At 55.6% G+C, this 26,578-nt stretch overlaps 2 protein-coding genes across 18 annotated transcripts in view; one reads left to right on the top strand and one right to left on the bottom strand.

Moving 5' to 3' along the window:
* Nucleotides 1-1,576: 1,576 nt before the first annotated feature.
* GPX3 (glutathione peroxidase 3) lies at nt 1,577-11,214 on the top strand. Its single transcript, XM_005295795.5, has 5 exons — nt 1,577-1,836; nt 7,764-7,917; nt 8,547-8,664; nt 9,686-9,785; nt 9,902-11,214. Exons 1-5 carry the CDS (start codon nt 1,750-1,752, stop codon nt 10,136-10,138), a joined length of 696 nt encoding a protein of 231 aa, XP_005295852.3. The 5' UTR covers nt 1,577-1,749; the 3' UTR covers nt 10,139-11,214.
* Nucleotides 11,215-12,636: 1,422 nt separating this feature from the next.
* TNIP1 (TNFAIP3 interacting protein 1) overlaps nt 12,637-26,578 on the bottom strand; it is a 45,115-nt gene continuing 31,173 nt past the window's right edge. For 4 of the 17 annotated variants that reach the window (XM_008166479.4, XM_005295792.5, XM_024103713.3 and 1 more), the window contains 12 exons: nt 26,209-26,303; nt 25,947-26,037; nt 24,392-24,481; nt 23,580-23,645; nt 22,905-23,036; nt 21,914-22,042; nt 20,327-20,455; nt 19,693-19,818; nt 18,140-18,220; nt 17,387-17,584; nt 16,474-16,564; nt 12,637-15,953 (listed from right to left, as the gene is read on the bottom strand). In XM_008166479.4, the coding sequence (XP_008164701.1) occupies nt 15,910-15,953; nt 16,474-16,564; nt 17,387-17,584; nt 18,140-18,220; nt 19,693-19,818; nt 20,327-20,455; nt 21,914-22,042; nt 22,905-23,036; nt 23,580-23,645; nt 24,392-24,481; nt 25,947-26,037; nt 26,209-26,303 (1,272 nt within the window). In that variant the 3' untranslated portion in view covers nt 12,637-15,909. Of the gene's footprint in view, nt 15,954-16,473; nt 16,896-17,386; nt 17,585-18,139; nt 18,221-19,692; nt 19,819-20,326; nt 20,456-21,913; nt 22,043-22,904; nt 23,037-23,579; nt 23,646-24,391; nt 24,482-25,946; nt 26,038-26,208; nt 26,304-26,578 lie in introns of all 17 variants that reach the window. The other 13 variants (XM_065555102.1, XM_005295794.5, XM_065555105.1 and 10 more) reach the window with 8 other exon arrangements.

Consider the following 26,578-nt stretch of genomic DNA (forward strand, 5'->3'; position numbering starts at 1 on the left):
AACAGAGCAGCCCAGCTTTGACAGGTGCTTCGTTAATAATCCCAGCGTTCCCAGAGGCAGCTGAAAACTCAGGGATGGGGAGTGGAAAGCAGGCTGCGAAGGGCTAGGGGACAAGGAGTCTCTGCTTAGCAGAGGGCAGGGGCCAGCCGTCAGCTGGAGAGAACCAGGAGCTGTCAGGGATGGGCAGCCCCAGAACAGCAGGCTGTGGACCAAGATGAAAGCACACAGTTACTCAGCCAGTGTCGGCCTGGCATGGCCTCTGTCAGGGCTTAATGGGGCTTGCTAGGGTTACTAGGATCCCGCTCCCCACTCAGAGCAGTAGGTGTGTGACTCTAGGGAGGGAGCTGGGCCATCACGGTGCCCTGGGTGCCCCGAGCAGAGGACAGCGCAGAGGTACTGTGGGCACTCCCTTGACGCTGGGACCTTCCATTGCTTGTCCAGTTCCCTGTGAAAACTGCAGAATCTGGGGAGTGCTTTAATTGACACTGGCTGCCAAGCAGCTGGGGGTCAGCACAGGTGCAGGGAGCCCTGGCCACACCCTCTTTCCCCCCCAGCTCTTCACATCAACAGCTGAGAGGTGGGAGGGTGTAGGAGCCACTCTGTCCCCAGAGGGACACTCTGTCCCAGGGGTTCTGGCTGGCTTTAGAGTTGGAGCAGCAGCCAGTGGCCCTAACACAGGGAATTGAGACCAAAAAGTTGCCACTGCCCACAGGAATTTCCCCTGGGCTCCCCCGGGCAACAGGAATTGGAATGCCTTGGTTCTCCCATTCGGTTATACATAAGAACGGCCAGACTGGGTCAGACCAAAGGTCCATCTAGCCCAGTGTCCTGTCTTCCGACAGTGGCCAATGCCAGCTGTTCTCTAACCCTTCCCAGGACTATTTGCCTTTATTTTAACGCCTACCCTTGGGAGCTCCCCGTGAGTTCTTTAACCGCTGACACTACCATGCGAACGTACCCATCTTCCTTGTCCCCCACCCCATTCCCTCTCAGCTGGTTTATCCACCCGCTGCATCTTGGGGTGTGCTTATCCCGTGAGTAGCAGGGATTGGAGTTGGAATGCTGGGTTGTCCCTGCTCATGCCCCGTTTGGTGTGTGAGATACAATGGATCTGTGGCTGTACTTGGACACGTCCAGCGGGATCACCAGGGCGAGACTCACGGGCTGGGCCAAGATAACAGCCTTGAATTTCTCCATTGTTTTGATCCTAATCTCCAGGCGTTCAGGTCCTGCTGCACTGCAGCCAGGCCCGTAGTGTGTTACATAACAGTCAGGTACGTGGTTAATCTCCTTTCCCCTCCACCCCATGCTCTTTGGTTTCCTTTCCCCTCTGTTTTGGAAAGTAGCATAATCTGCACTCAGATCCCAGCCCGAATTTCATATGGGGGCCCTAGCTTTATAAGCCGAACCAAAGCCCTGCAACCAGACCTCTCCAGCCATGGGGGTGTTGGGATGCCTGTTCTGAGTCCAGATTCTCCCTTAGCTGAAGCAATCAATCCCCTTTCTCCCTCCCTCCAACACCTCTGGAGCTCACCAGGGCCCACACGGTTAATAGCTCTGGTAGCAGCCCTGCCTCACTGTGATTGGTTAGGAGGACCCAAGCTCAGCCTTTTATTTCTCCCTGCTGTTGTGCTGGAAGGTGGCACAGTGTGGGGAAGAGGACAGTGACGGAGAAGCCCAGCCGGACACGGGCACCCAGCTGCTGTGCTCCGTGGGGCAAGAAGCGGGTGTTGGCACCCCACAGCTGCCATGGGGGGCAGACTCAGGGGCTCTTGGATTTTCCCCTTGTTCTTGGCTGGGTTAATTCAGCCTAACCAGGGGCAGGAGAAACAGAAGGTAAGGGGAAACCCACCGGAGAACAGTGTGCATGCAGGGTCGGTGCTTTGGCATGATGCTGTTGGGTCCCATGGGGCATCCTTCATCCCTGGCTGGGGGTCTCTCCCCTACACTCATCAGGAGAGATGGACACAAATTGGATCTGGGTTTCAACGCCCCAAAGTTCTGGTGTGTTGGGATCTGGGCAGGGGGGCAGCAGGCCAACAAGGGGAATGCACTGATTTGCTGGCGGGAGAAAGGGGTAATTTCTCCTTCCCTCTCTCAGCTGGTTCCCTCTTTCCCTTCTGCCTAACTGGGTTTCCCTCATTTAAATACACGGCGTTAGTGCAGGGGACACAGACGCTGCCTTTTCTTCTCCCTGCTCCCTCACTGCACCCCACCTACCGCTGTGGCAGCTCCCCCATTTCAGCTATCAGGGTGAATCTTCCTTTTGGCATGTGCAGAGCCCTGGGGCCCCTGGGAAGGATTATTCCACGGAGCCTGGCTGCCTGGGGATCTTAGAGGAAGAGGAAAACATCTAATCAGTGTCATTGTCTCGGTGAGCAGGGATCCCTTGCTTAGAAACACGGTTCGAGTTACACTGGGAACAAGTTTGGTGGCTCTCCGCTTGATCTCTAACAGGCCACGCCACGAAGCCAGCACCCGGGTCAATGTGACTGGCAAGCTCTACGCAGGCCAACGCCAGGACTGGACGAGTGGGGAGCAGAGGGTGGTAGGGCCGGAGTGAGGGGCATCAGAAGAGCTGTGGGAGGTGCCCAAGGAGGCAAGTGATTAGGGCGCAGGCCTCGGACTTGAGTTGCATTGGCAGAGCTCCGTGGGGAAGGCGAGCTGAGCTTTCCCCCTGGATGCTTGTCTCTGGCAGGGCTCTCAGCTCCCCAAGCAGGGCTTGCGTGAGAGTTGAATGCTGCATAATTCCTAGGCTGCTGCTCTGCATCACCCGTCCGTCGCCTGGGAAGTGAGTGTGATGTCACAAGCCCGGAGTGGGGGCGTCTTGGACTGAATCAGAGGCGCTGGGTGGAAAGGGGGAAAGCGACAAACGTTTGGCTTCCAGTCTGTTAACCCGGTTTTGTGGGTCCACCTGTGCGTGGAGGCTGCCTTGCCTTCCTGCTGGCAGAGGATGGCAGGGGAGATAATTCTAGATGCCCCAGGGTGTCAGGAGGAAGGGTTGCAGGGTGATGAAGTGCAAGAGACAGGCACGCTGACACCCAGTGCTGGACATGGGGGAAATGCATGCCAGTCTGCATGAGATAATTAGATACAATTAGTGCAGCAATCCTTTGTCTCCCTTACACCTTCTGTAGGGGCTCCTGCAAAGACCGAGGTAGCATGTCGAACCCCCGTCAGGAATCAGGGCCCCTGGTGTGCTAGGGGCTGTACAGACATATAATGAAATAGTGGTCCAGCCATCAAAAGAACTCTCATTCTAAGACGATGGTGAGAGGCAACAGATGGATCTGACAGACAGGGGCTGCAACAGTGAGATGGTTGTGAGTAGCATAGCAAATAGCAGTCACTTTACAGTTATATAAACCGTGTTCACCGACGTTAAGCTGGCACATATCAGCACTTTGAGTGCATCTTGCCTTCTGAGAACATGAAAGTGAAACAAAATGCCACCTGAGCAAACAACTTAAGAACTCAGGGTGTTCAGAGTTGGGGTTATACGTACAAAACCCCCAAACCTTGGAAGGTTTTAGACCCATGACTATTTCTTCACTTCTTCTCTGATGTAGAGGGGAAGTAAAGGCAACTCTAACAAATAATAAAATATATAAAAAATGGAGGAAAGGGGAAGTGGATAGTAATGAATATAAATCAGAAGCTAGGAATTGTAGAAAATCGATAAGGGAAGCAAAGAGACACAAGGTGAAATTTATGGCCAGCAGAGTTAAGGACAGTAAGGAGTTTTTAAAGTATGTTAGGAACAAAAAGAATCCTGACAATGGTATTGGTCCATTACTAGATGGAAATGGTAGAATTATCAACAATTACTCAGACAAGGCAAAAGTGTTTAATAAATATTTCTGTTCTGTGTTTGGGGAAAAAAACAAATGATGTCATATTTTATTATAACATTTTTTCTATTCCACTCGTATCTCAGGAGGATGTTAAATAGCAGCTACTAGAGTTAGACATTTTTAAGTTAGCACCTCCGGATAACTTTCACCCAAGAGTTTTAAAAGAGCTGGCTGAAAAGCTTGCTGGACTGTTAAAGCTGATTTTTAAAAAGACTTGGAACACTGGGAAAGTTCCAGAATATTGGAAGAAAGCTAATGTGCCAATATTTAAAGAGGGTAAATGGGATGATCTGGGTAATTATAGATCCCAAACAAGCACAGCTGTTAAGGGCTTTGATTAATAAGACTTAAAGGAGGGTAATCTAATTAATGAAACTCAGCATGGGTTTATGGAGAACAGACCCTATCAGACAAACTTGATTTTTAACAATTTGATTACAGTTTTGTTCGATAAAGGTAATAGTGTTGATGTAATACACTTAGTCTTCTGTAAGCCATTTGCCTTGGTACCAGATGGCATTTTGATTAAAAACACCAGAAAGATATAAAATTAACATGGCATATATTACGTGGATTAAAAGTTGGCTAACAGGTCTCAAAATGTAACAGTAAACAGAGAATCCTAATCAAATGGGTGTGTTTCTGGTGGTGTCCCACAGGGACCAGTTCTTGGCCCTGCGCTATTTAACATTTTTATCAAGGTCTGGCAGAAAACATAAAATCATCACTGATAAAAGTTTGCAGATGACAGAAAAATTGGGGGAGTGGTAAATAATGAAGGGGACAGGTCACTGATTCAGAGTAAGTTGGATCGCTCGGTGAACAGGGCACAAGCATTTTAATATGGCTAAATGTAAATTATCAGAGGGGTCGCCGTGTTAGTCTGGATCTGTAAAAAGCGACAGAGAGTCCTGTGGCACCTTATAGACGAACAGACGTATTGGAGCATGAGCGTTCGTGGGTGAATGCCCACTTCGTCAGACGCATGTGGTGGAAATTTCCAATGTAAATGTATCCATCTAGGAACAAAGAATGTCGGCCACACTTACAGGATAGGGGACTCTATCCTGGGAAGCAGGGACTCTGGAAAAGATTGGGGGGTCTTGGTGGATAATCAGCTGAACATGAGCTTTGGGCAAAAGGGCTAATGCAATCCTCGGGTGCATAAAAAGGGGAAACTTGAATAGTAGAGAGGTGGTTTTACCTCTGCATGTGGCATTGGTGCGACTGCTGCTGGAATTCTGGGTCCAGTTCCGGTGTCCACAATTCAAGAAGGATGGTGACAAATTGGAGAGGGTTCAGAGAAGTGCCACGAGAATGACTAAAAGGTCAGAAAACCTGCCTTATGGTGATGGACTCAAAGAGATCAATCTATTTAGCTTAACAAAGAGAAGGTTAAGAGGTGACTTGATTACCGTCTAGAAGCATCTACAAATATTTAATAATGGGTTCTTCAATCTAGCGGAGAAAGGTATATCACTACCCAGCAGATGGAAGTTGAAGCTAGACCAATTCAGACTGGAAATAAGATGTACATTTTAAACAGCGAGAGTAATTAATCATTGGAGAAGGTCAGATTAGATGATCACAATGGTCCCTTCTGACCTTGGAATCTATGAATCTGTGCTCATTGTCGGCTTGGCCATTGGCATGGGTAGTTACCCAATGTTGCTGTGATTGTATAAACTAGATACACATTTGCAAGACTCAACTTATTGGAAAAACCTGGGGTCGTGGAGCATAATCATTAGGCTTAAGAGTTAACACTAGTTGAGGTGCATGGGCATTCACCCCTCCCAGAGCTGCTGTTTCAGACTCAGGGAATCCATTCTGCATTGGTTACTCAGGTCACTGGGGGAAGGTTTCCTTCACAGCCTGAAGGGCTAGGCACTTGGTGCTTACACAAGAAGAATTGGAAGCCAGCTGTGTGCTTGGCATTTTGATCCTAGAGTCTGTAGGAGCAGGTTTTCCTTCCTGAGACCCTCTTGGGGGCTGTAGGGACAGGGGCAGGCAATCTCTCATGCCAGGGCCCTTCCCCTGCCAGGTGAGCAGCTAGACTTGCTTTTGTTTCTCGTCCTGATGAGAAAGGTCCCTTCCCCTCTCCGTGTCTCTCTAAATCTGTCCTGGTGAACAGGGAGCCGGGGCCACCTTGGGGCACACTTTGGCTCCCCACTCTCTGAGCCAGCGGCTCCGCCTGACACACATGGCTGAGCGGGATCCTAGTAACAGCCTGTTTCTAGGTGACAGACACTCAGCCAGGAGCCGGGCAGTGAGGAGTAGCAAGCCACTGTAACTCAGCAATCCTTCTCGGAGCAATCTTCCCGGCCCTTCGTACATGGACAGGATGGGGCAGCGTGAGCGGGTCAGCACCTCTCCCTGCGCAGGGGCGAGCAGCAGTAGAAAGAGGCGCAGGGTTTCTTCTTCGCTATTGACACACGGTGGCTATTTTTGGTCCTTTCCCTCCCCAGCTGTGGTTCTGTGGCTGCTGCTTGGGTGGAGTAAACATGCTAGCAGCTGCAGCCCTGGAACGTCAGAGGCGCTGGGTGGGAGGCCGGTGCGTGTCAAACACGATTTCTGAGATTCAGTGGGATGAGCACACCGTGCGAGAGCCCAGCATTGGCTGCCGGTTGGTCTGGGAAGAGTCTGCGTTAGAACCCTGGCCAGGCGATCCACGGAGCCCAACCAAGGCTGCCAGAGACAAATCCTAAAGGGGGGGCTGGAACAATGTATATAGTGGGGGTGCTGAGAACCATTGACCCAAACTGTAAACCCTGCATCTGACAGAAACCACTTCAAGCCAGGGGGTGCGGCAGCCCCCCTAATTCCAGCACCTCTGAATCCAACCCCTTAGCAGAGCCAGAGTGGGAGAGGCACGCCCATGGGTCGGTTAGAACGCAAAGGAGAACGTAAACTAGGGCTTAACTCCCGAGAGCGCCCCTGCGCGCTCCTTCGTGCCTCGATAAGCCAGGCCTGTTTGCAGCGAGCAGGGGTATAATGAAAGAGGAGGGCAGCGTTCAAACAGGGGGAACCATGGAAAAGATTTTCCTCTTGCCAGTAGACCGTATCGCCCTCTCTGCATGCGGCTAACCCAGGTTCCCATGCGACAACCGCTGTCTTGGCCGACACACCAGGGAGTGCCATGGGGCTGCCCCAACTCTGGGGAGGAGCACAGGTGGGGTTCTGGAATGCACACTTCCCGGTGGGTCACCTGAACGTTGCTCTCTCGGGGAATGCACCAAATAGCATGGAATCGCAAAGCCCTTTTCTGGGGCAGGGGATGGCGTCCCACTGGGCCCCTTCCCCTCCCTAAACTGGATGTTGCCTGTCTGCAGATTCCTCGGAAGAGAGGGGTGGAGGCTGGCTGGAGGAGACAGGGGCTAAGGGAGCATGTGAACGAAGAGAAGAAGGGGGGAAAGGAGGCTGAGGACAGGAGCAGAGCTAAGGAGAAGGGAAGCGGAGGAATGAAATAACGGTTGTGGGGCCAGCGAGGAGGTGGAGGAGATGAAGGGAAGGTGGCAGTGAAGGCAGGGGTCGAGGAGGAGGCGAGAAGGACTGGGAGGAAAGGAAGAGGAAGGATTGAAGTAGATCATCCCTGGATACAAACCTCCCCATGGTTGGTGGTGGGGACCGGATTGAGACTCTAAAAGCAGATCAGAACCTCACAGCTGTCCCCATCCTCGCCTGAGCCAAACCAAACCTGGCCACACCGGAGGATCCCAGCAGTGTGCCTTGGCTCCCGCCGGGCAGAGCGGGTGAAGGGGAAGCCAGGAGAGGAACTGGGGGCTCTGGAGCTCCTCAGGAAACAGAGTAAAACCCAAAGAAGCTAGTTAATCGCTGGTCATCAGACCTTGTTGCTTGCCCCTCTCCAGCCCTGCCCCTTCCCACGTGCTCTGCCTGGCTGTTTTCCAGGTGGATTGTTACAACTCGGTGGAGGGAACAATCTACAAGTATGGGGCCGTCACCATAGACGGACAGGAGTACATCCCCTTCGGGAAGTACAAAGGGAAGATGATCCTCTTTGTGAACGTGGCTACCTACTGAGGACTCACCATGCAGTACCTGGGTAAGATCCCCTGCCCGGAGGAAGGAGGAGGAGGAGATTGTGCTGGAGTCTGGGATAGACACCTCTGTGCACCTCAGGACACTGGGGGCGGGGGGACCCTGGCATAGGCCAAAGAGAAAAGGAAGGTTGTGAAGTGAAAGAGGACATGGCAATGGGGGGCGGGGAACCCCACTGAGTGAGTGTAAAGCCGCTGCTGGTGCAGGGGTCAGGTCAGGGGTGTTCGGGGGCAGACGGAGCGGAGGGATGGCCAGAGCATGCCTGAGTGCCAGCGATTTCCCCTTTGCCACAACGCTATAATGGAGACAGGGAGAGAGAGGGGTTTAAGCGCAGACGGGGCCCAAGTCCCAGGAGACCCATGCTGCAGCTAGGAAGACTGAGGGGAGGCTGATGCGATGGCGTAGAGCTCACTCCTGCTGAAGGAAAATGCCAGGACTTCTGCCCCTGGGGTCTGATCCTGGCCTCGGAGTCCTGGGAGAAGCACAGAACGGGAGCCCTCTCCCACCTCCCCTGTGCCATCTCGAACGCCAACCGGCTGCGTGGTGATGCCACGTGCGGCTCAGCCACCGGGGGAGCAGCTCCCATCGCTCGCTGTGACTAACCCGTCCCTGGTGGGGTTTTCTTGTGCGCAGAATTGAATGCACTACAGAAGGAGCTGGCGTCGCACGGACTCGTCATCCTGGCCTTCCCCAGCAACCAATTTGGCAAACAAGAACCTGGCGACAACGCCGAAATCCTCCCCGCGCTGAAGTGAGTCGACAGCTGAGTGACACAGGGGCCTGAGAGCCCTTGTGGGGGCGGGGGCAGGGGGGGAAAACGGGCAGTGCCTAGTCAAGTGGATACACCGGAGATCAGTCACAAGACGGGCATGGATTCCCTATTGCGTCTCTGAACCCACGCTAAGCCCAAGGGTAATTACAGCCAGCCGTTCCGCACAGTATCTGACAGGGGTTCGGGAGTGTAGATCAGTCTTGAACCAAGCCCAGCGCAGTCAGTGTGTGGCAGGAATGCAAAAGGACAATTCCTGCTTGGCCCCAGCCACTAAGCAGGTGGTTCTGGGTCCCGTCCTTTAGATGCAGTTGCTGCGATCGGATAACTGTGTGCTGACCCTGCAGGCTGCATCCCCCAGGCCCAGGCTCCTCCCTGCTGCTTGTGACGTAGGGGAAGGGAGGCTGAGGCCCCATCATGCCAGCATCTGAAGCAGCATCAGCGTAACAGTACACGGGAGTGATTTAAAAATGGTTCCAGCCCACACAGCCCGCCTGGGCGCGTAGACCAGTAACCATTTAGAAAACAGTTTACAAGGCTGGTTGTTGACCAGGTCCCTGCTGTGTCTAGATCAGGGGTTAGGCCTGGCTTCCGCCGGCCGGGCAGCGTGTATGGGCAGGAGCAGCAGTTTCATCACTGTCTCCATGCCAGGTGAAGATGGGCCTGTGGAACTCCTTGCCTGAGGAGGTTGTGAAGGCTAGGACTAGAACAGGGTTTAAAAGAGAACTGGATAAATTCATGGAGGTTAAGTCCATTAATGGCTATTAGCCAGGATGGGTAAGGAACGGTGTCCTTAACCTCTGTTTGTCAGAGGGTGAAGATGGATGGCAGGAGAGAGATCACTTGATCATTACCTGTTAGGTTCACTCCCTCTGGGGCACCTGGCATTGGCCGCTGTCGGAAGACGGGATACTGGGCTGGATGGACCGTTGGTCTGACCCGGTATGGCTGTTCTTATGTTCCTTTGAACCGGAACCTGACTCTTCTCTCCCTTTGATTTCAGATACGTCCGGCCCGGGGGCGGCTTTGTCCCGAATTTCCAGCTTTTTCAAAAAGGGGATGTGAACGGGGAGGAGGAGCAGAAGTTCTACACCTTCCTGAAGGTGCGTGCCTCCAAACGCCCTCTCCCGAGACCTGGTTTGGGGAGCAGGAGGTGGGGGCAGGGTAGCTTTCCCCAGCCCACAGTGTCATTGATGCTCATCCTTCCCTCTCCTTGCAGAACTCCTGCCCTCCCGTGGTGGAAAGCTTCGGCGACCCCAAAAGGCTCTTCTGGGAGCCCCTGAAGATCCATGACATCAAGTGGAACTTCGAGAAGTTCTTGGTTGGCCCGACGGGGCGGCCCGTGATGAGGTGGGGCCCCAGGACAAACTTGGCCGTGGTGAAGAATGACATCATAGATTACATGAAGCGGCGGGTCTTTGGCCAGAGGAGGCTGCCCCTGGTCAGAGAAGACTAATGTAGAGATGTCAGCAGTGGGGTGGGGGTGGGACTCAATGCTTTATCCACAGCCAAAAATCTCCATGCAATGCATCCAAAGAGCTGAATCCCTGGATACAAAAATCTCTTCTGCTATGACACCAATACGGGTGGAATCTGCTAGGAAAGGCACCAGCCTCTACAGACTAGTTTGCACGCACGCTCGTGCTACGCTGTAGAGACCGGCCCTGACCGCCACTCCCTATAGACCGGTCCTGCAACATGTTTTGGGGAAACACAGTTGCCTAAAATGACATTTGATTTACCCCAGTCACCCATCGCCATGTGGCGTCACCTCCCCACGCTGCAGCCATCAGACCTGTCTGCCATCCTTAACCTGCCCTTCTCCACTGCCACCCGCTCCGTTCTGGAGAGATTCATTAATAGCCAAGCTTCCCACTTCCTAGAGAAACACAGACAGGGGAAATCTCAGGGGAGGGGAAAGACCCTTTGCAAGTACAGGGTCCGGCCCTCTCCGCTGCTCCCTCAGGAATAGACTCCTGCTGAAAGCCACTCATCACTATTTATTTAGCAGTCCAGCCCTCCTCCCTTAGAACTGATCTTGCTGTATATTTGCCATTGCCATCCCCGTAAATTGGGCTGCTCCTGCTCTTGTCCCTGACCTGGCAGGAGAGCCCTCGGTGACGGATGGGCTTGGATAATGTGCCTGGTCCCACCCCTCCCCACAAAGCCTTCCACACCTGGAACGTGCCCCTTGGAATCTCTCCTGCAGCCCTGATCTCCCTAGAGGGCGAGTTCTCTCTAGCTGCTGTGGCTTAGTGTGTAATCTCGGGCGTGTGTGAGAGCAGGGCATGGGCTCTGGGTGCTAGGAGAATGCATCACCATGACGGTTAGGTCTGCAAGCCCCCAAAGGGTAGATCTGTCCCAAGCCTGCATGGGCGTAGAGCGGCCCTTCCAGTGCATTCAAGCCGCTCTGCAGTTTCCTGTGCAGGGATGTGCTCTCCTCTCTCTCCCAGGAACCCAGCTTCTCCTCCCACCCCCGCAGCCTGTGTAGAGCTGTAGAAATGCAAAATAAACACCTGTGCAAACATGCAAGGGGGCGCTTGGTTTTTAAGGAGTTTTGGGGGGTTTCCTCTCAGCCAAGAGGCAAGGGCATGAGCCAGCGAGTCCATCTGGCACTTGATTCTGCCGGGCCCCAGCTCTTGGCTCCATCATCTCCTCCTCTCCTGGGCTCCAACGCCAACTCCTGTCATCCCAGGCATGAGACGCTACCCAGATGAGCCCATAGACAAGGGCCCTTCAGACACTGCAACTGCCAGGGGACCCAGGGCCCTGGGGTCCTCACCCTACCTGTGACAGCGACAGGGGACCAGCTGGCTTGGGCTGAGAGCTCGGTGGTGCCAATGCCCTCAGCCTCCCGGGGAGTGAGGGTGTCTCTGTCTCACAGCACCTGACGTCCAACCTGCCTCTTCCTGTTTATCACAAACGCTCCGGCCACAGCGTCAAAGGACTCTCCTTCCTCAGCCATGGGGCCGAACCTACCCATGCCCCACACCAGCTGGTAGAGCAGATAGGGACAGGCCCCACACTGGGTCCAGAGATGCCCCAGTCAGATGGCTCTGACCTCGCATTTGGGCAGGGTTCAAGCACAACTCCCCTCTTCTCCTGGACTCAGGGGCGCAGCAGCCCTTTCCCTGCCATATGTGCTTCTGTGGCCCCCCCATCACTGAGTACCCGAGTGCCTCAGTCTTTAATGGACTTGCCCTCAGTACAGGTGCTCTTATCCCCTTTCACAGATGGGGCATAGAGAGACTAAGTGACTTGCTCAAGGTCCCACAGGAAGTCTGCAGCAGAGTCCCGGACTCACCCCAACCACTGGCCCCTCCTTCTTGTGGGCTGGTGCAGGAAGAGCTCCCTCCCTCTCCGGTTTCCATCTAAGCCACTCGCTGGACTGGTGATCACCACAAGAAGCACTGAGGCTGGGGAAGCGCTTGGGTGTCCCTATGGGCAGCCCTAGGAGGAGTGGGGCTGTGTCCACCCTGGGACAGATACTGGCTGAGGGGACTGGGGTGACATTGTGCCTTGCTCTTCCATCTCCACCTGTACAGCTAGGAGCAGGTTTGAGGGAGGTGTGCCAGGCCCAGAGCAACATGGAAAGCTCTGCTCCCAAAAAAGGAAGCCCCCCCATCCTCTCCAGCCATTATCTGCTCATGCAAAAGCATCCCCCCCCACTCCCCATCTGAATTCCCTACGCACAGTGGGGAGACAGGCACCCAATCAGCTCCCTGCAGTAGCAGATGATACGCGTGTAGGGGTGTGAGGGAGTCGTTTCTGGCCGGGGAAGTTTGGCAATTGCCAGTTAAGAAGCGCTGTGATCAAGAGCAAAACTCCGCCGGCTATTCAGTTTAGGACGCCAGCCTAACACGCTGTTTTCGCTCAAAGACGGGACCCCTTTGCTAGGCAGCGCCGCTGTCTGAGAACACAAGGAGACAAAGCAAACCCACAGTGGACAATGCCTGGGGTGGAAAAATCTCCAGATAGTTTATTAAGGAGTATTGCAAAGGAATAGTTATCGTTACAATTCATAATAATTTTTCTGCACAGAAACCAACCAATCAAGCAACCCGTGTCAGAGATTTGTACATGCGTCTCTGGGGTAGACGTTTGCCCCCTGGGGGAATGGAGGGGTATTGTTTTCCAGGATATTTGCTATACAGGGTGCATTTCAAAACCTAGGCTGAGTGGCTGGATTTGTATCAGTTTAAAACATTAGCATGTCAAAACGTGTGGGCAAAATGGATGGCGAAACATCCCAAATTCATGGAAATGGTTTTCTCCATGTGGGGAACCCATGGGGATTGGGGTAATTAAAACTAGCCCCCTCACCCCTTTTCAGCTGCAATAACAACGCGGGTCACTGTGCGTAGTAAACACAGAGCCATCGGCTAGAAAGGCAGCCCAGAGCTAGAACTAGACATTTAATGGTGGATCCCAATGCCCCAGGGCAGAGCCCTACGGGGACGTCACTCTTCAGACTAGTTTTCATCTGGAGCAAGGTTGGCTTTTCGCATACACGATTGACATGAATCCAGGCCTAGATCCAGAGCTGTAAGGAACGGGATTTAACCCACGTGAACAGGGAACTGAAGGGACAGGGCGCAACCAGAGCAAAGGAACGAGAGGCTGGGTTGCTTAGGAGCCACCCTGGAAAAAAACTAGACACAGGGCGGTGGGTGCAGAACTGGACAGTCACAGGAAGCCAGCAGGACCCGAGGGGACCCACAGAGCCGAGTGACTGATGTCAGGGCAGATCAAATCATGGAGCCTTTTACGCACGCGTATGCTAGTTACAGGCTTCACTCACTGTACGCAGGGTGGGTGTCCCTTTTGCTATAGAGCCGTATCCATGGGATTAGTACGGCCTCCAGAGCTGGGTTTTGTTATTCTCCCTTTGGTCTGGGGCAGGCAGGGCAGATTTTGAGCTAAAAGAGCAGGTCCATTAGTTCGGAGGCAGAAGCAGACTCAAATCTCTACATATGGACCAGCCACTAAAACCGGACAAGGAACCGCTTCTATTAGCCTGGGTTACATTGGTAGCCTTGTCTTCACACACCCGTGGCCAAATCCACTGCTTTGCACATGTGAACAGTGCCTGGGAAGCCCATGGGGCCGCTCCTATGAACCAGATAGAGGCAGCCCACTAAATACAGCGCTGTTAGATTGACAGTCTGAAACCCTCAGTCACATGCCAGCGATGGCCAGATACAGGTTCTTGGGGACACGGGTGCCATGTGATCACGGACAACAGTCAAGTTAATGGCCCCAGCTTTGGGCTAAAGAAGCACGAATGTTTTAGGGAGCTGAGGGTGCTCCATCATACTGCTCACTTCCTGAATTTACCCCCCTATGTCCTACAATTGTCCAGGGTTACGACAACCCACAGCACCTCCCTCTGATGGGGTTAGTCCCTTTCCAGGGACTGTCAGCATCTGGAGGGGACCGGAGTCCATTCACATCCCAGAAAGGAAACCCAAGCAGAGGGAGTAGGGGAGGAAAAGGTGGGGGATAATGAGCTGGGTGTTTTCTCTGCAGAGAAGATGGGGTGAAAAGCTCCTCTTCTCCCCTTCCCTTCAAGTTATCGTTCGACAGTATAGAGAAGGGCAGAGATCTGTCCACTGTTCCCCAGAACTAGCCCAAGCAGCTAACAGGGAATTGGCGGAACGAGGGGAAGTGACATCCACAAGAAAGGAGGGGCGAGAGCCCCCCAAAGTACACATTACCATTTGCGTGTCAACATTAACATACAGCAGATTAATTACAGACAACAATACACTGCACACACAATACGCACGCATAAGAACAGACACGTTAGCCTCTTCAGGGAGACCGAGGGATCGGAACCCCAGCCATTCCTTTCCTGTCCTCAGACCTTGTGTCATTGTCATTTTTTTCTTTGGAAGACCCGTCACCCCTTCAAAGCCACTGTCAGTACTAAACAGCAAGTACTCAGCGCCTCCTGTTCAGCACACCCCAGCACTTCGCAACAGCTACCCCGGGCAGGGCAAGCCCAGGGGCACATTGCAGTAGGATAGAACAGGACGGAGTAGAACAGGTCTGCCTGGGCCCACAAATGAACTTGTCTATTGTTTGCTGCTTCCATCAGGTTTTCCTCCTCTCCCTCGGGTCCCCAGGTCAGCAAGGTAGTTAAGCACACGCTTGCCTTTGAGCAGGTGAGAGGTCCCACGGACTTCAAAGCACGCCTGATGTTAGACATGGGCTTAAAGTACTTTGCTGAATCAGGCCCTAAAATCTTAACTCGTTACTGAAAGGCGGCTCGTTAGCTCTGCTTTGGGGATGTGGGAGAAGAGGGGTAGAGTTCACAGCCTGCTCCCCGGGAGCAATAAAGGCAGAGTTATTGCACACCATAGGCCTGTGGCTCCCTGATCACTCAGAGACTGGACTGTGAGGTCAATCTAATAAGAGAATGAGGGTTGCCACATCTTCTATAGACAGCGAGTGTGTATGTATATGTATGTACAGAGGGCTGGACAGTATCTACATGGGGCAAGCGCTACACGCCTGAGTTTCAATGGAGCGTCGAGAGACATTTACATTTGGGCCCTGGACTCGGGACACTTTAAAAGCCATTCAAGCCAGAGCGCTCACTGGTAAATGACATGAACCAATGGATTCAGTTTAGCTTCAGCTTGGCTTCTTTTTAACTATGAAAAGAACAACAAACAATTAAACCCTCTTCCCCACCCATCTATCCAGGGTATCAGACATCTGTTCAGCTGGCCTCTCTGCTCGTCATGGGATTGTATGGGGCGGCTCTCCCACCTACACTATTTGACGGGGAAAGTCTCTGGGGTCAGCCAGCAAATACACGTTAAAATACAAAACCAGGCTGCAGCAAAATCCTCCACCGAAGGCTCTGTTGAAACATAGGAAATGGGAGGCTCCCAGCAGGTGCTGCTGCAGAATGCAAGGCTGGGAATCAAATTAAAACCCAAGCGACATGGCTAGGAACAAGATCACCACACGTGGCCATTTGCACAACCCCTGTAGGCCGGGATTCCAAGGACGCACCCACGCGACTTGCTCCTCAGCAGCTCCGCAGGGCACAGGGCGTTCTCTCTTCAGCAGCTCCGGAGGGAGACATCCCAGCCCGTCAAGGATCTGCTGTTACATACACAGTGTGTGAACAGGGATAACTAGCAGGAGGCAGGGTCTAGAGACACTCAGGCGCGCACACTCCCCGCCCCCTCTTCTTCTGACATTGGCCCACAGCTAAACCGGCCTTTGTTTTTTTGGTAACCCAAGCCCTGCAGGTTCTGAAAGACAGAAAGCACACCCACATTGCGTAAGTAGCGCTCCGGTCTCCTGGTACACACGCTATTTAGAGCCAGTTTAAACAGATCACAGCAGCATCCCATGGTATTGCCACGTGCTGCGCCAGAGGGCTGTCAGGGGCCATCTCAGGCTTTAGTTAACTTTACTCTCAGGTTCGAGACAGGTGTTTCCATGCTCCTGGGGCTGAGAACTGGCAGAGGTGGGTGAGGGCAAGGGAGTAGCGTGCAAGCTTCCCCACACCGCACTCTCCCAAAGCGCCTCGGTCTGGTCCGCTCCAGCCCCCGGATCCTCCTCGTGCAGCAGGTCTGGGACATGGGCAAACCAATGCCAAGCTGGTGACAGATGGGATTTGACGGGGGCAAGCCCATTGCCTCAATGCACTGCAGTACTCAGTGCCCATCTGAGCCGCAACACGAACGGCAGCTGTCCAGGGTTCTCACGCAGCGCCACTCTCAGCAGAAGGAAAGTAACCCCTGGCGTGTGAGAGCAGCATTTCCTTACCGGATTCCTTGGGCAGTGGTTTCACTCCCTCCACTGCTTGGGAGTTCTGGGCCCTGGACACAGCACAAGGTGGGCGCCAGGTGTATTCTGGCTGAAAGGAAGAGCAAAGAACGGGGCAGCGTGAGGGAGGGCAGGAAACAGGTGGGTCTCAGATTCTGTACAGAACAACTTGGCAGGAGGCAGATGGGGATGTAGGAAGGATAGTCCAGTTGTTAGGGCCCTGGCCCAAGACTTGGGAGATCCAGGTTCAATTCCCATCTCCACTAGGCTTCCTGTGTGACCTTGGGCAAGTCACGCAGTCTTTTGGTGCCTCAGTTTCCCTCTGTACAATGGGGTAATAGACTCTCCCTGCCTCCCAGGGATAAATGCATTCAAGAATGTGAGGATCTCAGATATTCCAGTGCTGGGGGCCAGATAAGCACCTAGATAGATTGATGGGGGAGAGGAAAAGATCAGTGAGGTCAGACATACAGACACTGACATTTTAGTTCATCAGTGGTCGGAGTCCAGCAGATGGTTCATGGACTCATGAGCCACAAACTCCTGAGGGCTATCCCTGGCTCTGCCATTAAGTCACACACCATGTGTGGACCACCAGCAGTGCGTGCAGTCCCTGACTTGCGCACGCAGTCATGCTGACTGCACACGCATTGTGTGTGCACAGCTGCACTCCCTCTGGGATAAGGAATGAGGCCCATAGCGAGTGGGCGGGCGGCTGCCTACACTTGGCTGGCAGGGGGTCGGGTGGAAGGAGGTGGCCAGGCTACCTGGGGATTGGGCGACAGGAACCACCTTGCCTGAAACACATCCAGACGCTGCAGGAGAGGCTGGGAGGGGCGTGCAAGGAGCAGAGATGGTTACAGGATGGCCCCCGCCCTGGCCCAGCCTTATGCCTTCCCGAGATGGTACTCACAGGAGGGAAGTGGTGGAAGTTTTGCACTGGTGGATGGTCGCCCGGCATTGCTGAAGGTGGGTACCGGATTTGCTGCCAGTCCTCGTAGCCACGGTAGACGTGGTGGGGCACTGGAGGGCTATATTGGAACTGGTACATGGGGCAGGCAGGGCCGAGAGGCCCCGGGACCGGCTCTGGGTGCAGCCTCTCTCCAGAAACCTGCAAGAGGCAGACAGGCAGATTCAGGAACAAAGCCAAGACAGCCCAGCTTATACAGACCCCCCTTCCGCCCAGCTGTGCAAGTCTAATGTGCCGGTCATGGTAGCATCTGTACACCACGAGCCCTGGTCCTCGGCTCTGGCCGAGATGCACTTGGCACAAGATCCTAGGCAAAGGCAAAGGTGCCTGTAAGATCCTTTCATGTCCTCTGATCCCGGCACCAGCCAAGGGCAGGTTCAGCCCCCAGCATCACCTACAGCAACCTCAGCGTTGCTACGGCTACACGCCCCCCCCCCAACCACGCCCCGACACACCCTCCGTGCTGGGGGCAGGACGCGCACCGGTAACTCTGCCACACGTTCGGATTTCTTAGCCCCCCGAACAGCTGCACATCAGCATGCAGGGGTGTTTACAGCCAGGGCACCCAACTCCCCGGGTAGCCCTGGCCTACGCTGCTCCCCTTCCAACCCCCCTGCCCCCAGAAAAACCCCACGTTGCTCCGGCCAACACCCCGTCCCCGAGGGGAGAGCTGCTTCCGCCCACCACCCTCCATACCTGCTTGTGCTGCTTCAGCAGCTTCTTCAGTTTCTCCTTCTCCTCCTTCTCTCGCTGACAGTCGTCCTTGAAGAGCCGCAGCTGGAGGAGAGGCGGGGTCAGAACGGAGAGTGTGGCACAGCACCGGCCCCCCCTCGCGGACGCCGGTATGCGCCGGACAGAACTCCTGCCCGCCGAGGGCGGGGCAGCCTGGTAGCAGCGACTGACAGCCACGCTGGGGCCGAACCTGGGGCCCGAGCCGGAGCACCGAAAGCGCCCACTGCCCCCGCCCTCACTGGCCACATGCCGGCCTGTCCGGAGCATGATCCCAGAGGGGCTTTAAAATAAATTCGCAGGCCGGTCTGGGTCACGGCCACACGGGCGCTGGCAGCCAGTGGCTGCTTGTTTCCTGTGGGGGGTTACGGCCCAAAAGGCAGGGGAATTTTGGCAGCTCCCACTCAAATGCAGGGGGAGGAGTCCCTGGGGTCAAGCACCTAGAGCCACCTCATCAGCACTGATGGAAGCCCTGCCTGGCGCCCCCGATGCCAACAGGCTCCTGTGGGTCTCCCACCCCTGGCTGCCCCCAGAGCTACTGACTGGCTGGGCTGCGTGCCGGGGCAAGAGGGACAGCGGAGGACAGCCCCAAATCTCCCCAAGGGGGCAGCTTCTGCAACTCTGCAAACAGAGCAGCTGCTGCCTGGGACTGTGATGGAGGAGCCGGGCTCCTCCGCACAGGCCTCTCAGCTACTCCCACGAGGATCTTTAAAATCTCACAGACAAAACCGCCCACCCCCCTCAGCACGAAGCTCCCCAAGGCTGGGGGGAGCTGGCTCTAGGCCACAACAGAGGCAAGAAAACAACTTAATCTCAATAACCTTTGAGTGACCGGCCCTCGGGGCTGGTGGGAAGCCAGGTCTCGCAGGAGGCCTTCGTCACATACCCCTCCCCCCCACAGAGGGGAGCCAGGGGGCTCAGCTGACCCGGGTGGGAGCGTGGACCTGAACGCTGCTGGCTGACGTAAGCTTTCCTGCACTGGGGACACGGGGCTATCGCCATCCTAGGTGGGGCTGCCCGTGGGATTGCAGGGCCCTGCACACTATGAATGTACGTTGTCTCCTGTGTTTGTCTCTGCCCCCCAGCCCTTGCTGACCCCAAAGCACTCTGGAAACTGCCATCTTCTCCCACACGAGTTCCCCTTCCCCAGCTGGCACGGCCTTCACTGCTCCGTGCAGATGGGATGGAGGTGAACAAACTGCCCACACCACACACTGACGGGCTGGATCCCTCCAGGGTCAGGAGGCAAAGACCCAGCTCGCTGGCCGATCGGCACAAACGGGGGTCAGGGAAGGATCGTGTCGAGAGATCCGGCTCCATCTGCCAGTGGGTTTCACTTGTGCCCAGTCCACTCTCCCAGCATTGGCTGTGTCAACGCATCCATGCATATAGCAGACGCCATCGCGTGGCAGAGCTGAAGGCTCAGGGGTGGACTTGTCTCCCCTGTCCCCCAAACGCCTCTTGACATTAGCTTCAGAGCACAGAGCATTACTCCCCCACTCCTCACCCCACTGCCCTACCTGGTTGTTGGAGACTGTTAACTGCTTCTTAAGTTTCTCCAGCTGCTGCTTCAACTCTTCCTTCTCCTCGTTCATTCTCTCTCTGTCGCGCCGCTCCCGCTGGAAGTCCTCTTCGAAGATCTTCACCTGGCAGAGAGAAGAGGCAGAGAGGGTCACTGGGCCCTGTCAGACACCTCCCGCAGGGCCCGGGGGGGGGGCAGGGCAGGCGCCCTCCCTGTGAGCGCATGTGGAAATTCTTCATGCCAAGCTAACTGAAGAATTCACACCGAGCCTTCGAGAAATGAGACCCACCCCCAACAGTGCAAACTCATGTCAGACCTGGCACCCTGCTGTGTCCCCTTCGGTGACACCCTGTCACAGGCACTTCCAGCCGAGGCCCGGATGGGGCTACGGTCAGATACCACCAATGGCGTTCCTTACAGCCTCTTCCCAGTTACACCAGAGTAAAGCTAGAGGAACGTCAACGGAGCTGACCACGTTGGTGGGAATCCAAGCAGAATCTGGCCCTTTAAGCAGAGGGGAGGCTGGGGCTATCTGCTCAGAGACCCGAGACCCTTCCCAGGGTCTGAGTTCACACACTCTCTGCAGCCTTAGCTAGCCCAGGGAACTAGAGTGAGAGAAAATCCCTCCTTACCTGCTGCTTCAGGAGCTCGTTCTGGGTCAGCAGCTCGTGTGGTCTCATGCTCCCGCCCGGCTCCGTGGCGTTACTGAGTGCAGAAGGGGCAGAAGCAGGGGCCTGGACATTCAGGGCCTCCTCCAGGGCCTAAGGGTGGAGAGGGACAGAGGGCGCCATTAGAGTGCATAGAGTAGTGGGGCACACGCCCAGCTGGAAGGGGGCTGAGAAGGCAGATATCCAGAGTTAGTGCAGACAAACCAAGTGAAGCCTGGACATGGTGCAGGTGAAGAGCACAGCCACCACCCAGGCCCTCTCTCCTCTCCTGCTCCGAATGCTGATTAAAAGAAACAAAATCCCCACCTTTCTACCTCCTGGAAAATCCCGCGTTCTCACTGGCCCTCCCTCCCACCGTCACCACTCAGACAAGCCAGGGGTGAAACTAAGGCCCGAACGGAGCCCTGGTCACTATCCAACAGCAACAAAAACAACAAGGAGTCCGGTGGCACCTTAAAGACTAACAGATTTATTTGGGCATAAGCTTTCGTGGGTAAAAAACCCACTTCTTCAGATGCATGGAGTGAAAGTTACAGTTGCAGGCATTATGCCCAGATATATGTGTTAGTCTTTAAGGTGCCACTGGACTCCCTGTTGTTTTTGTGGATACAGACTAACACGGCTACCCCCTGATACTATCCAACAGCGAGACGTGCCTGCCGCTGCCACGGGATGTCTGGGCAAAACCTCTGGCACGTACTGCCCAGGGACAGCTGTGTCCCTCCAAGATTCAGACACGGGCACGGCAAGGGGCAGGACAGCCAGCACGGCTCGGAACAGACGGAGAGGGCTCAAACTCAGAGACAGGCAGGATGGGTTTGAGGAGGGGCAGGCTGGTATCCAGAACACCAGGAGAGGCAGGTTTGATGCACAAGGGGTATCTGCCAGCCAAGTGCCACAAAGGGCTTATTCCCCTGCAATGCCCCATCCCCAAAAGAGACACGGGCCCTTCCCGCAGCTGCGCTTGCAGCATGCGGCCTGTACAGGCTCCATTTAGGACCCCTGGCGACCTGCAGCTACCAACCGCTGAGCTGTAGAGAAGTGCCCCCAGCTGCCCTCACACTGTCTGATGGAGCCATGAGCGGAGGCCCTCCCATAATCCCCTGGCAGGGTGCGTCCACCCCTGAGCGAGGCGAGGGAGGCAGATCCATCAGACTCTTCCCATGGAGGGAGGAACGTTTCTTCTTTCAGCTCAGCCAATTCCTAGCTCATTAGCACTTCCCCCTCTCAGGCACCGCAGGTCTCCCTGGGCCACTGCTCTCCGGCACCGCACAACTGGCCAGGAGGGGTTTCTGTGAAAGAGCTTGGCTAGGAAGGCAGGACAGGGAGCAGCTGCTCTGGGTTTACTGTCCAGCTGGGAGGAGGGGGATGGAAAGGGGCAGCCGCTGCCTTGCTCGGAGACATAGTGCGTTGGACAGGAAGTGCAGGCAGTGCCCGGGGAACCAGGGGAACTGCAGTTTGCCAGAGGTACAGGAACACCTGTCTGAACTGGTCCTTGGAAACCAAAGACTTATCGGGGCGACCAGGGATGGGTGCTGCCAGGCAGCTCACCTTGTTTAGCCTCTGGATCTCCTTCTCCTGGTATTCCCTTTGTTTGGTGACCGGTGTCAGCTGCTCCTGCAGAAACTTGAGTCTCTGCTTCAGATCCCTCACCTCCCCGGCCAGCCTCTCCTTTTCTGCCTGAAAGAGCAAGAGGCAGGGAGGTCAGAGAAAGGCGCAGCCGTACGTTACTCACCGCCCTTCCTCCCAGGCCTGTCGTTCCCTCCCTGGGCGTGACGGGAGGGAGAAGCCAGGTGGCAGAGCGGGGGGGTGAGAGAGGAAAGACTCATCCCTCGGGTCAAGCACCGGGGAGCAGAGAGAGCAGCACCTCTGCTCCGATCGGGAAGGTGCCTTCTCGCACGGCCGAGGCTCAGACCTCTCTCCCTTCCCTCAACTAGAACTGGCCCCCATGGAGGGCTCAGCCTCTTTCTCTCACTCCCAGCAGACATTTCCCCCTAGTCTGACCCTCTTTCCCTCCGCCCCACACCAGCCAGGCTTGTCAGTCTGAAAGCAGCAAGATGGGCCTGCTCCTGCTTTCTAGGCCCCCGTGGCGGCCCCTGACTCTGGTGCTGCAGGCCGAGCGGCAGCCCGGTTGTTGGGGCCTGACAGGACGCAGCCTCCTTCCAGCCATTCGCTCCCAGGCAGGGGGGTTTTACTACGCTGGAGACAGGAGAGAGGCGCTGGGAGGCAGAGTGCCCCCAGAGAGCCCGCATGGGGCCTGCCCGCTGCTCCAAGGCGCGGCACGCAGGATCGCTGCCTCCTCACAGAGCCCAGAGGAGACCTACACGCTCCATCTCTCCCCACTGCCCCGGCCCACAGTTTGTTCAATCATTCTGCTAACACAGTGGCTCTGACTCAGCCGACACCTGGGGAGCCAGAGGGAGACGATGTGCTGGGAGGAGCCAGGGTTACTGTGGCAAGAGGAAGCCAACGCACAAGTGCCTGGTTTTTGCCCAGCTCCTGAGTGGGGGGGAGGATACAGCCCCTCCCGCCCAGGACTCACCTCCTCCACTTCAATCTTGGATTTCGCCAGGAGAAGCTTGCGATCGAAGTCCCTCTGCTTCGGCTCCCGCTCTGCCTCCAGCTCGTTCAGCGCCTTCTGGGAGTCCGCCAGCTTCTGACGCAGATCTGTGATCTGCCGGGGGACAGGGTGGCCACGTGACCGTCTGGAACGCAGCACCGCCCACAGCAGAGGTGCAACCCCCAGCCCCATTTGCCCACCCACCCCCACCTGCATTTTAATTTAAAACTTCCCACAGCCCCTTCAGCTGCCTCTCCCCACCTGTGTCATGCATGAAACAGGAGGTTCCAAGAGAAAGAGATGGGCTCCGACACCACGGTGAAGATGAGAACGGCATAGATGCCTAGGCTGGCATAGATGCCTAGGCTGGCATGGATGGAGAGGGAATGAATGGTTATATGGATGGGGAGAGAGCCTGGGGAGAGCTTGTGGCTGGGGAAAGGAGAGTGCACTGAAGGGGCGGGGGATACCCAAGTAGCCCCCATGCTGCTCCCTGCAAACACAAGCACACGTTCGCCTGCGAGACATTTCAGAAGAGTTGCACAGTCCGGAGGAGAACAGTTTGCCCAGAATGGTCTGTGTGTAGCGCTCACAGGTGCATACACAGCATCTGCCCACAAGCAAACTGCCGGGCACATGCTGCCACCTAGGACGTACCTTCTGCTCGTACTGCTGCTTCATGGACCTGAAGTGCTGATCCCACTGCTTGTTCACCTCCAGCAGCTAGGGGGAGAAAGACACAGAGTTAACCGGGGCACAGACCCCTCTCCCGCCCCACCAAGTGGGGCAAACAGGCATTTGCAGCCTACCAGTCTCCTACCCCCAGGCATTCTCTCTCTCTCTCAGGAGCGCTGTGTGACCAGAGCGCCCAAGCAGAACCCAGTTCTTCTCCCACTAGCGAGGCTCACGCTCTTAGAAGTTGAGCTGAACCATCATTTGTAAAACCTTCAGGCTTAGTGACTTACTGAGCAACTAGCAGCTCTAGCAGGAGAGACAGGAGGAATGTCACAGACAAGCAAGGGGCAGACAAGCTCTGCCAGTGCGCTTCGGTGTGATCTACAGCCCCCTGCTACCCCAGCGCTCCCCCCCCAGCTCAATCCCCCACCTCCTGCTACCCCAGCGCCATCCCCCACCTCCTGCTACCCCAGCGCCCTCCCCCAGCTCAACCCACCTCCTGCTACCCCAGCGCTCCCCCCCCAGCTCAACCCCCCACCTCCTGCTACCCCAGCGCCCTCCCCCACCTTCCCAGGCTCTGCCAGTGCACCTCAGACTGACCCACAGCCCCCTGCTACTCTCCTATGCTGGGCCTGTCCTGAGCAGACACGGCCCGTCATGCCAAGAGTGGGACTGCTTTGTAAGGTGCGTACATTAGCACTAGGCCGTGTGTGCCAGGCCTGGCACGTCTTTGGGGGAAAGGCGAACGCTCAAAGCCAACAATGCCGGGGTGCTCCGCAGCGGGCCCAGCTCACCTCATTGCGCTGATGCTCGAGGATCTTCACCTTCTTCTCACTGGCCCCTGGCACGCCCTTGCCCGACGCTTTCTCTGCCAGCGCTCCACTCTGGAGACAGCGCAAACAGAAACCCTCAGGACTTTCACGGCAGCTGGGCCAGACACATCCCACAGCCGGGGAAGCAGGAGAAGAGTCTTGTGTCCAACAGCTGCCTGCCCCACTCCCCCAGCTGTCCCCTGCCCTCCCAGCACACCTGAGCAACACAGCTCATGTTGCCTCACATGGCGATGGCCGTCAGCCCCGCCTGGTGGGGAGCAGAACCCACCTCCAGCCCCGTGACTAACTGACACCAGCCTTGCACCGGTTGTCTCTCTGCAGGTAACCAACGTGAACTCGCAGCCCAGGCAGAGTCCACTGGCCTGCCCCCATAATCCCTCAATTCTGGCCACCACTTACCACCCCCCAACAGCCACCCAAGGGTAGGGAGGGGGAGAGGAATTTAGATGTCGTTAGTGTCAGGAATTGCTTTTTGGACCCCAGGCAGCATGGGTCCCGCACAGCGCCATCTGGTGTCTGCCTCGGTCCTGTCCCCACCCCCTTCCCCGGGGAAAGGGACTTCTCCCGCTCTTTGGGGACACGGATGTGGTGGGAGCAGCCAGCCATCTGCCTACAAAGGCAGGGAACGCCTTCTAGTTCAAGGGCGATCAGCCTTCGGCTTTGGCCCCTGCTGCTTTACTGCCCCCCTCAGCACGGGAATCCTCCGCTCGCTCCTGTTGCTGGTTTGATGGCGCCATCACCCGCCCTCCCAGTCACACAAGGTTTTCAAGGCAACGGTTCACGAGTGCACCCGCACTCACTTGGCTTCACCACTTCCTGTGGCGTAAGTAGCATTCTCCCCACTGTGGAGAGGGGGTCCGTACCCCAGCTCAGTGGCAAAGCCCTGGTCGCCCAAGACCATTCCTCCCCTTACAATGACGTGCGCCTTTCCAGCCCATCCCTTGGCGATGGGGGCAGGGAGCAGCCGTGCTCTGCTGCTTTGGACTTCCCCACTGCAGCAGGGTTTGCTGGTAGCCAACACTGACCCAGTGGCACTTAGCAAGGCTGCAGGGAGCAAGGCTGCAGGGAGCATGGCAGAATGACTCCTAGCTCTGCCGTAGCTTTATGTCCCTCCCTCCAAAATAAGCCTCTTAAAGAAACAAATACCTGCACTTGTTCCAAGTTTAGGGCCTGTTTTCCCCACCCTTGAGCCTTCCTTCTACAGAGGGGTGACTGCTGGAGTCAGGGGCACCACCCCAGCAATACAGGGGTAAATGGAGAGAATCGGGCCCTGGGAGATTAAAAATATCAGCCTATGAAAGGTTAAGGGATGCTTTGAAGATAAATGGGGGGGTTTGCCAAGAAGGATTCCAGGCACCCTCCAGGATCACACGGCGCTCTGGACTTGGGACTCCATTCCAAGGTGCGATCAGGGTACTGTTACAAAGGGTGGGAACTGTCCCTGTGGCATGGGAGCTGTCCTGGGATGGCACAGGGAAGAGGAGTTGGGAAGAGGAGGAGTCTTGGCTGCTCCTACCTGCTGCTGGCCAGCGTTCTCCACACCATCCCTTTTCACGCCCACCTTGTTGCTCATCATCACCATCTTCTTCAGCTCCAGGTTCTCACACCTTGGCGGCGGGAAGAGCACAACAGAAACGCAGATTGAGAGACCCTCAAGGATTCATACAGCAACCAACATTTGAAGAAGTTAACAATCAGGGCAGGAAAGACGCCGAATTCCATCTGATCCACCCCGCCAATCATGCATCTTGCCCAGCCAACATCTCTCCTGCTCTCACCTAAGCTTCTCCGTAGCCTGGTTCCTCTGCTCCAAATCCTTCTCCAGCTTTGCCCGCAGGTCCTCGTTCTCATTACGTAGCTGCTCACACAGCGTCTGCCAGAGGAACACGAGTGGTTTTAGGCTCATGCTTCACACAGCCCCCTTGACATACAGGGAAAGGGCATTCCAGCGACGGAACCCCCTTGGTTTAACAAGGCCAGGCCCCTACCTGATGGCCAACTGGGCTCTATGACTTGGTCTCTCCTCCACTAATGCTACTGGAGGGCAGAAGCGCACATACACCTATCCCTTGGGCACTACACATCTCACTCACAGGCCGAATGTGACCTCAGTGCTTAAAAGGGTGGTCCCTAAAGCGGCCAACTCTA

This window comes from Chrysemys picta, chromosome 8, assembly GCF_011386835.1.
Source record: "Chrysemys picta bellii isolate R12L10 chromosome 8, ASM1138683v2, whole genome shotgun sequence".
Lineage (NCBI taxonomy): Eukaryota > Metazoa > Chordata > Testudines > Emydidae > Chrysemys > Chrysemys picta.